This window comes from Mirounga leonina, unplaced genomic scaffold, assembly GCF_011800145.1.
Source record: "Mirounga leonina isolate KUSES-001 unplaced genomic scaffold, KU_Mleo_1.0 Mir_176, whole genome shotgun sequence".
Classification (NCBI taxonomy): Eukaryota; Metazoa; Chordata; class Mammalia; order Carnivora; family Phocidae; genus Mirounga; species Mirounga leonina.
This window is the reverse complement of record NW_023270454.1, coordinates 27,116,767-27,128,801: the sequence shown is the minus strand read 5'-3', so window position 1 is coordinate 27,128,801 and position 12,035 is coordinate 27,116,767. Positions and strand designations below refer to the sequence as shown.

At 32.8% G+C, this 12,035-nt stretch overlaps 1 protein-coding gene across 11 annotated transcripts in view; it reads left to right on the top strand.

Moving 5' to 3' along the window:
- Positions 1 to 12,035, top strand: part of RAPGEF2 (Rap guanine nucleotide exchange factor 2) — a 237,105-nt gene that overhangs the window by 117,294 nt on the left and 107,776 nt on the right. For 8 of the 11 annotated variants that reach the window (XM_035022800.1, XM_035022806.1, XM_035022804.1 and 5 more), the window contains 3 exons: positions 4,447 to 4,522; positions 6,107 to 6,274; positions 8,629 to 8,646. In XM_035022800.1, the coding sequence (XP_034878691.1) occupies positions 4,447 to 4,522; positions 6,107 to 6,274; positions 8,629 to 8,646 (262 nt within the window). The remainder of the gene's footprint in view (positions 1 to 4,446; positions 4,523 to 6,106; positions 6,275 to 8,628; positions 8,647 to 12,035) is intronic. The other 3 variants (XM_035022807.1, XM_035022802.1, XM_035022797.1) reach the window with 1 other exon arrangement.

Below are 12,035 nucleotides of genomic sequence, written 5' to 3'. Positions count from 1 at the left end.
CTGAGCCGAAGGCAGTCGCTTAACCAACTGAGCCACCCAGGCGCCCTCTATATATTTCTTATAAGTAGAATCTTATATTTGTCATTTTGTGACTGGCTTACTGCGTTTAGCAGAATGTTCTCAAGGCTGATCCAGGCTGTAGCATATATCAGAGCTTCAATCCTTTCTGTGGCTCCCAATGTATGTATTTATCACATTTTGTTTAAATATTAATCTGTTGATGAACACTTTTGTTGTTTCCACCTTTTGGCTCTTGTGCATAATGCTGTAGTCAACTTTGATGTACAAATATCCCTTTGAGTCCTTGTTTTCAGTACTATTGAGTATTTAGCTAGGAGTGGGATTGCTGGGTCATATGGTTACTCTGTATAGCTTTTTGATGAAGCACCAACCTGTTTTCTGCAGTGACTGCACCACTTTATACTCCCACCAGCAAAATAACAAGGGTTCCAAGTTCTCTATCCTCTTTAACACTTGCTGTATATATTTTTAATTATAACCATCTTAGTATCTCACATCTAGTATCAGGTGTGAAATGGTATCTCATTGTGGTTTTTTTTTTTTTTTTTAAAGATTTTATTTATTTATTCATGAGAGACAGAGAGAGAGAGAGGCAGAGGGAGAAGCAGGCTCCCAAGGAGCAGGGAGCCCGATGCAGGACTCGATCCCAGGACCCTGAGATCATGACCTGAGTCGAAGGCAGACGCTTAACCATCTGAACCACCCAGGCACCCTCTCATTGTGGTTTTGATTTGCTTTTCTTTAATGACTCAGGATGTTGATCGGTTTTCCATGTGTTTATTGGCCATTTGTGTACCTTCTTTGGAGAAAGGTCTATTCAAGTACTTGGCTTATTTTTTAATTAGGTGGTTTGTCTTTTTGTTGTTGAATTGTAGGAATTCTTTATATATTCTGAATATTAAACACTTCTCAGATGTATGATTTGCAAATATTTCCTCCCGTTCTGTAGATTTTCTTTTCAGCTTCTTGATAATGTCCTTTGATGCACGGAGGTTTTTAATTTTGAAGAAGTCCAATTTATCTATTTTTTCTTTCGCCGCTTGTGCATTTAGTGTCATATCTAAGAATCTCATTGCCAAACCATAAAACAGACTGAACTGTAGAGAACAAACTGAGGGTTGCTGGGGAGGAGGGGGGTGGGAGGGAGGGAGATGGTGAATGGGTTAAAAAGGCGATGGGGATTAGGAAGGCACTTGTTGTGAGGAGCACTGGATGTGGTATGTAAGTGATGAATCACTAAATCCTACACCTGAAACTAATATTATTACACTGTATGTTAACGAAGTGGAATTTAATAAAAACTTGGAAGAGAAAACCAAAAGAATCCATTACCAGATCCAATGTCATGAAGATTTATCCCAGTTTTTTCCCTAAGAGTTTTGTGGTTTGGGCTTTTTTATTTAGGTCAGTGATCATTTTCAGTTAATATTTGTATGTGGTGAGAGGTAAGGGTCCAACTTCTTTTTTTTTTTTTTTCTTCAATATGGCAATATGATCGTCCCGGCACATTGTTCTTTCCCCATTGACTGAACTTGGCACCCTTGTCAAAATTTGGTTAGATTTGTGGGTTTATCTCTGGACTCTCAATTCTATTTCATTGATTTATACATCTGTCCTTATGCTTGTACCACACTGTTTTGATTACTGTAGCTTTGAGGTAAGTTTTGAAATCAAAAGTGAGTCCTTCAACTTTGTTCAAGACTGTCTTGGCTAAGTAGGTCCCTTGGGATTTTATATGAATTTGAAGATTGGCTTTCCCATTTCTGCAAAAAAAGCTGTTGGGATTTTGATAGGGACTGCATTGAATCTGTAGAGTACTTTGTGTAGTCTCTTATAAGACTTAATGATAAAAAAAATGCATTTGATAGGACTAATTGTCCATTTCTGAAGTGGCACCAAGGAATATTTGGAGCAGAGTATAGTCACATAGCTTGGAAATAATCCTTACCTATCTCTGACTTCCCTTTCTTCTTCCCTCTCTCCCTCTCTCCCTTTCTCTTTCTCTCTCTCTTTCTCTCTTTCTCTGACTTCTTAAAACCCTTAAGGATTGTAGGTATGTTTAAGTTGCCCGCATTCTTATTTAATTTGTATCATTCATAAATTTTCTTAAATCATGATTTTAAAATCTTAAATGCTACTAAGTTTCAGCTGCTATTAATAAGACTGAAGAAGTGTTCTTTTAATTTGTGCCCCTGATCTTACAGAAAGCCCTTTGGAATTCCTTAATTTTTTTATTGGAAACTTTTCAGTTCTGCGTTTTTCCCCTTAGAAACTTGTCTAGGGCAGTGCTATTTCATAGATTCTGCATGGTTTTCTCTAAGAGTAGGTTTAGTCATTTTCATTTTTTATTACTTCCTGGTGTGTTTATCATTTTGAGGTGTGTTTTGTGTGTTATTTATTCTTTATTATGTCAGCAGCCTACTGTGCTAAACTTTAAAGACTTCTAGTTTTCATTTATGTCTTTTAACTAAAATGTGAGAACCCCTTATTGTTTAATGTCATATTAAATGGTGTGTGCATTTGATCACTTTTCACATTGGATATTTCATTGTGTAGACTGGATCCTCTACGTACTGCTTTCTTGCACTCACATAAATCTTAGTGAAATGTGTTGTACTTTATTCTTACTGGCTTTGTTTTGTGCTTTACTATCTAAACATCTATATGTCATTTGCAAACTTGAAGATTTCTCTCCATTTCTTTCTACTAAATCATCTAAAATATTTTAAAGAATTGATCTTAATATCACCTCAGGTAGATCTTATCTCTTATACATCTCTATCTGGTTTCCTTTTTTATCTTTATACCTATTTTCCAGAACCGAGTTTTTAAAACAGTTAATAAAACTTGGTCCAAGATTTTAAAAAGCTTAGTAAATAATGATTATTTACTTACGTTTGTTTACATATTTGTTGTTTCAGAGAATCACATAGGAAAAGCAAAAGTATTTTGTGGACTTAGTGAATTTCTAGCTAAAATTTTTCATTACTCTCCCTGTTTTAGTGAATTTCTAGCTAACGTTTTTCATTACTCTCCCTGTTCATTCTTGCCTGATAGCTTCTGGTTTGTAAGCAAAGAGTAAGTCATCTCTGCTTTAGAGACAAGAGGCCTAGTCATTAGGCTTAGCATGTGCATTCATGACCCACTTTTTGTCTCTTTTGAGCCCAATCTTTACCTCTGGGTTCTTGGCTATGTTTGAAATAATAGATTTTTTGATAAATGAAATAATATATTCTCCTTTGCTAGACTGCGTTCTGTGTGCATATGCCTTTTCTGCTCCGTGTATTCAAAGAGTCACCTGAGGGACAGTATTATTTCTCCTACGGTTCACATATTTGTGTTGTTCAGTAGAACTTGACTCTTGTGGCTGCAAAGAAAGTTTCATCAGATTCTAGTGGATCTCATTTCCCAAAAGACTCTTATGGAAATATTTTTTAATAGCACAGTGTATAGGATGCAAACTTTTCATCTCCAAAGTAATAGTGTTAGTGCAAATATCTTCCTGCCATAAAATTCTTCTGAGTCAATGGCTAATTTGTACAAGGATTTTCACGAGGATTTTCTCTTCATGGTTCTAGTGTGCATATAGCTGTGTCAGAATAAATCTGCTTCAGTGTTGACTAACATAACATAATAAAATTAAATTAAATTAAAAAAAACTACTTCAGTGTTAAGGTGGGAGCTATCACAGATAGAGCAAAGTTGCTGTATCTGAGTTCACTAGTGAAAAATTTTCAGGGGAAATGGGCTAGTAATATGCACAACCACTTGAATTAAGAAAAAAAGTCTTAAGTTGAATACCTTTTCCTTAAAACTTATTTAGAATAAGTTGATTTGAAAATTTAGGAAGAGGCGCCTGGGTGGCTTAGTCAGTTAAACATCTGCCTTTGGCTCAGGTCATGATCTCAGGGTCCTGGGATCGAGCCCCACATGGGGCTCCCTGCTCAGCAGGGAGTCTGCTTCTCCCTCTGCCTCTGCCCCTCTTCCTTGCTCATGCTCTCTCAAATAAAAATTTTTTTAAAAGAAAATTTAGAAAAATTAAATACACTTTTTAGGTGAAAGAAATGCTTAACCTAAGCAGGTTAAATTATAGAAGAAAATTTATGTGCATTTTATAGTTTGCCATCCGTTAGAATATTCTAAGTCTTCACCTAACTGGGAATAATTTAAAACAGCCTAACAAAACACATTCATACTGATTTTCTGTTACTTACATTATCAGTTTGAAAACATAATATTGGAATTTTCCAGAAAAATGTATGTCTGAAATTTAAGAAATTGAATGGTTCCTTGTCATTAGGTGCAAATAATGATTAAAGAGTTTCTCTTTCCCCACTAGTTGTTTTTGTTTTTCATTTTCATTTATTTAGAGAATTGGCCCAAATTTACAATTTATATTTCATAAATTTTTTTTTTCCTTCCTAGTTTTGGCAAGCGTTCTGCAGGAAGCTTTAGGCGTGGCTGTGAATGCATTGTTTTAGAGCCTTCTGAAATGATTGTGGTAAGAATACTTCTGTGAAGACTTTTTTCCCTAAAAAGAAATTATAAAGTAAAAGCCCTTTAAGTACTTAAAATACTGTATTTATGTATTTTATAACTTTAGATATATTTATTTCATAATTTTTATTGGGAATCTGAGTTTATAATCATTATATTGTAATTATTTATAAGATTCAGTGAAATGAAAAAGAAGACTCAAAAGGGGCAAGTACATATGTGTTTTGTGCTTGAACTTTGTCAAATCAATCTATGATAATGCCATTTAATTGAAATTTGGGAGGAATATTTGAAGTGCAGGACTTTAGCTCTCCAAACATTAATTGGAATGAGTGAAATACTTCAGATGAGTCAAGGTGATATGTATTCAGGCAACAGTTAACATAAGAAAATCAATTTCTGTTTTTTGTCTATGTCCTATATCAATATATTTTTTAAATCCTACAATTCGGTTAAAACGAGAGAGAGATTTCAACAGAGTGTCTAACCAGCATACTAGTCCCCCAATTTTCTGGCCTACTGTAGAAGATGGTGGAAGCTTTTTATTCACATTTAGTAAAGTATTTGGTAGAAAGCTGTAAGTCTATTTTCAGAGAAGATTTAGGGTTTTTCCCTATGATGTAGGAGAGGAATTCATCAGAATGAAAACTTCCTTGTCAAAGCTAGTGAAAACCTTTGGTAAAATGTCACAAAATTTACTCTTCAGTAAGAAAGTAGCATGGTGGTGAGTAAAGATTTAGGATTGGAAGAATGTGGGTGGTTACATAGGAGTTTCCAGCACCAGGTCTTGAAAAGCATTTTAGATATTTCCTAGAGATTCTGGCCTCCATCAGTGCTATTTTGTGTTTCTCTAAGGGACTTTTGATCTTCAAAATTCTTTGAGGATTTTATACTTGCCGATATTATACAAACTCCTAAGTTTGCCAGTGTGAGAATAGTCTTAGAATCTTAGTATGCCTTGATTATGAGCAATCACATTTTCATTATATAAGTATTTCGAGGATTGTCCTAACGTAACTTTTATTCTGGTTAGTCCATTCATCAGTTTCTAAAATGTTGAAAATGAGGATTTTTTTTTTTTTTAAATAACACTATAAGAAGAGAAACTGAATCTACAGATTGGAAGTAGGAAGAGAAACCCTTAGGTAATCTACCAAAGCCATTCTGCTAGCAGTCCTGTTTGAGTCATTTGGGATTTGGGGGTTTTTACAGCTTTACTCACATACATCGGGGTTAGGACAATGAAGCAGTTGCTTTCATAATGCGAGGCAATGTATCCTGTGAGTTCTTTCACTAATAAATCAGTACAAAGATTGCTGAAAATATCCTTCCCTTTGAAACTGCAGGAAATTCAAGAGTTACTCATATTGTCCTAAGTGGAACTGAAAATGCTTCTTCATAAAAGAAAAGTTACTCAAAACCAGTTAGTTCCAGAGAAGTTCAGACACTTAATCTGTCATGATAGTTTGTCCACAAATGTCTTTGCAAAATGAATGAATATGGACTTATCTGTAAGTTTTATTCTGCGTCTAATGTTAATATAGAATGTTGTGTTTGAAGACATAAATTTTGGGGGGTTTTATTTCAGGTGGACTATATGGATGAAAATGAAGAATATTTTCAGCGTCAAGCTTCTCATCGACAATCTCGAAGGAGATTTAGAAAAATCAACCAGAAAGGTGAAAGACAAACAATCATTGACACTGTGGATCCTTATCCTGTGGGCAAACCACCTTTGCCTCGAGGCTATCATACGGTAAGTTATTAAAATATAGTATTTTTAATCTTTAGTTTTTTTATTGGCAATTTTGTGAAGAGACATGTGCATTTCCTATTTTAATTGAATAATTCCTTTCTGTGCTATGTGCTGGAAACACATATAGTATGAATAGTTTTAAGGAGCATTGAAATAAGTTATCAAAAGACATTGTTTAGCCCTTTTATTTCTTAAAATGTTCTCTGAGGATTGGCTTTGTGAACAGCAATGCAGTTGTAACTGGGATATTTTAAGTTCTTACCTTAATCTAAAATTTGAACTCTCCCTGCTCCTACCCCAGTGATTGGCATCAGACTTACTTTTTATTTCAAAAGTAGATATATAAAAATGATATGTTATTTTCATACTTTGCATACCACTGTGAGAATATTGCCTGATAATTTTTTTTTGTTTTTAATACGCTGAAGTGAAAACATAATTTGAAGTGATGCTTTTTAAAATCCCAGTGTAAAGATGATCTGAAGTATTTCTGATAGGCTCAAAGATCCTCTTAAATGCTGTAGTCCACTTGATCATCATTTATTTCATAAATATTTGATAAAGTATTTTTATGTTTGAGGAAATCAAGGCACAGATAATGAGTGATTTGTACAAGACCCCGATAAAGTCAGTTTTAGGACCTTATTTTCTTATTCCTTTCTTTCTGTTTAGCTGCACTATGCTCATTTCCCCTGAGAATATATTTGAGGATTTCTATTTTCAAAAAGAAAGTAACATGATTTCTTACATATGTCATAATAGAGTCTAAGATGGTTTGTCTGTATATAAATACAGTTAAGTGAGTAGTCATTATATGTGAAATTAGTTTTAAAATAAAAATATGAAAAACATAAAAATAGGTAATTGACAGCTATTTTACATTTCTCATTTGTTTTGCTTACCTGCACTTTTCTTTCCTTTTGCAAATAAGTATAAATGCAAAATACATGGGAAAATATATAGACTTAAAATTATATACTCAATTTTTGGTAACTTTTAGTGATATGGTATACTTTATACCCACACTTCATATGTTTTATTTCTGAGAGCTCTTTGTGTGTGAATATTTAAGCAGTTTTGACCACCAGCTACCCGCCTACTCCTTTCACTACCCATGCACTATTTTAATTTAACATGAATGTTATAGTTGAATCATTTCATTGAGCTCCTTTGGAAAGGGTAGCTTTTTGCTCATCATAAAGAGAGCTTTGTTTGTCCTTTGGAGAGACTTGGTATAAAAAAAAAAACAAAACAACTATGAAAGGTTTTTTTGTTACCATTATCTGTAAAAGAAGGTAGTATTTTTAGTGTTGACATAGCATCATGGAAGAAGGAAATTTGGATTAAAAATAGTTGTACATATTAATAGTTCCATATATTATTTTAGCCTGGTGCTAATGTTGTTAATATTCTTTCTGCTCTGGAATTATTTTTCCAAATCAGATTCCATACTAAGATAGTGGGAGTGTGAATTACTTAAAATTTAGTGTTAAAGCTGATTGGTTTAATTTTATAGTCCTATTTTTCACACTTAAGTTGGGGAAATCCTATAACTGTTTTTCTCTTTTATTCCCATTTGTTTCCCTCTTTATGGAATATTTCACTTTCCCTACGTGACTTCCCTTTTTTGGTTTGATTTTTAAAAAAATGTGCAGGGTTTTTTATTACAAGATTACTTTTTTAATTTTAATTTAATGGTTTTAATAAATATCTTACCTGGTCAACAGGTACTTTTATTAGGGAATATTCAGTGCTAGGATGAAAAATTTAACTTGATTACTAATGGATCATGTACTAGCTTACTAATATGTGACATGTTGGTATTAATTTTACTGGATGAGTTCAGATTGGCAGCAACATGGTCATAATTGAAAATATTGGATCCTTTTTTGCGTGTGCAAGGTGTGTTTTAATTATATTTATATAATATTTATTATTTCACCAAATACATGATTTGAACATAGAAAACAACAAAATTTTGTTTTGTATATATGGTGCCACAGGATACAAAGAGTGAAATGAAAATTATTATTCATTAGTCCTAAGTTATATTTACTTATTCTTAACAGAAATATTTCTCTTTGAAAGAACCCTAGTAGAGTGGGACTGAGGGTGAAAAGTTTATTTAGAAGATGCATGATCATACTTCACAGGTGATTTTAAATGATTTCAAGTGCATTTCAAGTGCATGGCTAAAAAACATAGAGAACATTATACATACAGCCAATTCTATATGGTCATTCTTAACCTAATTTTAACATTATCTTCGTTTTGGCAGATATACTATAGCATGTCTGATAATGTTCATCTTTTCCTTTCCTCTTTTATGGCACTCATTTCATTTTGGCTCAAAGGAATGCACTAAATCTCAGGTATTGTAATTTGTGTGTGGTCTCCTAATACTAACCTAAGTTTATTTGTGAATTTGCATTGTAACTAATGAGTTTATAATATTGATGTGTTTAGCTTGGTCTTGTTCTTTTGTATTTTGCCCTGATTCAGTAAAATCTCTTAAAACAAAACTGTTAATGGTTTAGGTGATGCACAGTCTATTTGTGCAGATGTAGTGATGGATTGTCCACCTTGTCCACCTTAGGTCCACCTAAGTGCAACCTACTTATTATTATTATTTTTTTTAAATGAGTGGAAGCACTGTTCTTAACTAACATGATTTGCAAGTAAAAAAATGAGGAGAGAAAGACAGGTAGACGTAATGGAAATTTAATTGCTTTTTATGCAAAAGCTTATGGGAAATCCACTAGAAATTTACATTTTAAATGATGCTGTAGGTAAAAGCTTTAAATTTCAGGAATCCCAGTATGAGAGCATTTTGGGAGAATACAAGTAAAATTTTAGTCAGATAGAGTAAAGGCTTAGTCAAAAAGGAAATGAGAGTTTAAAAACGCTTGTGTTCTCTTATTTGTACTTTATTTTTAACCGGAATTCATGCTTTATTTCGTTCTATATTTTAATCAAAAAGCCTATAATAATATCTTTGCTCATTTCTTTCATGCCAACACATGACTAATTTATGATTTTCAGTGTTACTCTTTTGAAACTGGGGGTCAGATTGGGGGTTATCAGGGAATTTGGAGTAAAGGAAGGAAAGCTGATTTATCTCTGGAAAGGAATTGGTTAAGTAACTTAGTAAAATCTTATGGTTGTGTTTTCTTATTGCCCAGGAAAAAGATCGTGTATAATTTAATTCACATTAGAGGAAGTCGACTGTCAATATAATATCTTTGGCTACTATAGTGACCTTGCCTGAAAGCATGAAGTATTTGTATAGAGTTTCAAATTAAAATGAGGCAGTAACTTTATGTTCTGTGCAAGAGAATGCATATTAAAATGCCACAGGTTGTTGCTATATTGTACTTGAGAAGCACTGCTAAATTTTAAGTGATGTGGTAAATCTTAAACATTTTCATACCATTTGTAAATTTTACAAAATTTTGATGTAATTGTATACTTTTTAAAATTGCACCAGTGTTTTGGGCTTTTATCTGGTAAAAGTATAGTCTAAAAATATATAACTTTAATATTTTAAAAGATACATCAGTACATAATCTTTCCCCTTTTTAATAGGAAAAATTACTAGTTCGTCTAATTCCCATTTAGAAGTAGGAATTGAATTGAAAATGTACACTGAGTTATGATATATACTTTATGTACACTTTTTAAAATTAGATGTGTTGCAATAGTTTTAAACCGATTATAATCATTTTCTTCAGAAACATGAGTACTCAAATAGTCCATGTGGAGTGTTTTCAAGACATTTTTTCAAGGCAAGTCTATGAGGTTTGCAGAGAGAATAATCAGCATTTTAAAATGCAGTGAGAAGGGAATATTGGAGATGGCTTTCATTAACATTTTCCTACATTTTGATGCTTTGAGGTTGAGACTGTATTTAGGATTGCCAGAAAAGAGGATGTGGCATGAATTTTCAGTCTTAAGGTAGATAATGAAAATAGAGGCAGGTAGTAGATAAGGTTCTTGGCAGAGGCTGGAAAATTTGGGGTCAGTCTCTTTAGACTTTGGACAAGTTTATTTTGTCTCTGGGTACAGAGTAGGATAGAGGAAAAAAGCTTTGTTTATTTTATCCATGATTACAGACCCTGCCTGTCTACATTTATGGGTAATTTATTCCAGGAGTTTGTAATTTATTCTAGAAGATACTTAAGGGGGCGACTTAACTTACCTGATTGTAGTGATGGGGAGACTGGTACATATTTATTCTGTCATCTTTTATTTCTTTTTTTATTTTAATAAAAAGAGAGCTCTGCCCTCTTCTCAGTTTAGAAAGAACAAAATTATACAGAGATATTAGACTGAAGACTGAAGAAAACTTGTCCTGTCTATTCCATGGAGTTTACATGTACCAACAGACATTGCAGCCTAGCGAGGCTGAAAGAATTGAAGTGCTCCTGGTCCTTTGAAGTTCTGATTGACTGTCCACTTCCCATTCCTACTTACCTCCAACAGATGGCTCTAGTTTGTTTTTTTTTTAAATAGTTTAATTAGCAAACATCTATAGAGTATTACCTATGTATGTACTACTGTTCTAAAACATTTCACATAAATTAAGTCATTTGATATACATAACTACCCTGTGAGGCATGGATTATTATTAGTACATTTTACAGATTAGGAAATGAAAGAACAAGATTAGGGGATGTGCTTTAAGGACACACAACTAATATTAGTAATAGAGCCAGAATCCTAACCCCAGAAGTCTGGCTCCAGAGTCAAAGCTCTTCACATTATTCTATACTGCAGAATACAATAAACTCAATGAATGAAAGTGACCTCTTTTAAAATATGAAAAAAAAAGTAGATTACAAATTCAAAGGATTGGTACTCCTCAGTTGTCATAATTTCTTAGCCAAACATTTTTATGAGATTTGATTTAGTTTAAGTAATATTTGGAATGTCCGTGACTAGTAATTGTTTTAGGATGAGAAGAGACAGTCAAAATCCAAGATGGCCTTGTGACATTTAATTTTGTGTTGTCGTTTTTTTTAATCTTGGAATGTTTTATTTGATCAGGTGTAAGCAGGCTCACAGTGTCCCAAAGGACATTTTCCCAAGAAATGGCTCTGTTTTATACAAATTTGAATTAGGATTTGAACACAGTATAACATAAAACATATTCATAAAGTTTCAATCAATGCAAAATTTTTGAAATAATGGAAACCGGTTGATCATATAAAAAGATATCTCCCACACATTTTATTAGTAGTCCTTTTCTACAATATGAATATACATTTCAAAGCACTGTTTAATAATTATGTATTACATTTTTCAGTAGATTAGGCTTAGTTTAAAATTCTTGGTGCAGATGTATAAAAGGTAATAAAAAATAGTGCATAAAATTATTAAGTTAATATAAGTTGAATACAATGTAATATTAATATAATGGGGATAATTTTTGTATTATAGTCAGTGATAATATAATATCTATAAAATGTGGCACCAATGTAATAAGATTGATCCATGCATGAGGCTTATGGAAATGAGTTCCATTTTTTATAATAATATAAGACAAGTTCTATTTCTAATAATGGTTATATAATCATTCCTAAGTTGTATCTTATATTTCTCTGAAGTAGATTTTTTTAAAGATAGATTTAAGTTGGTTTCATTTTTAGTTAAGGGCTACTTGGTAGGTTTCGTTAGTTTCAAAAATTGTCAGATATTGAAACATGAAAAATTATAGTGTTTGTGTGATTATGTACTTTTGACAATCATCTTTTTGATGTGG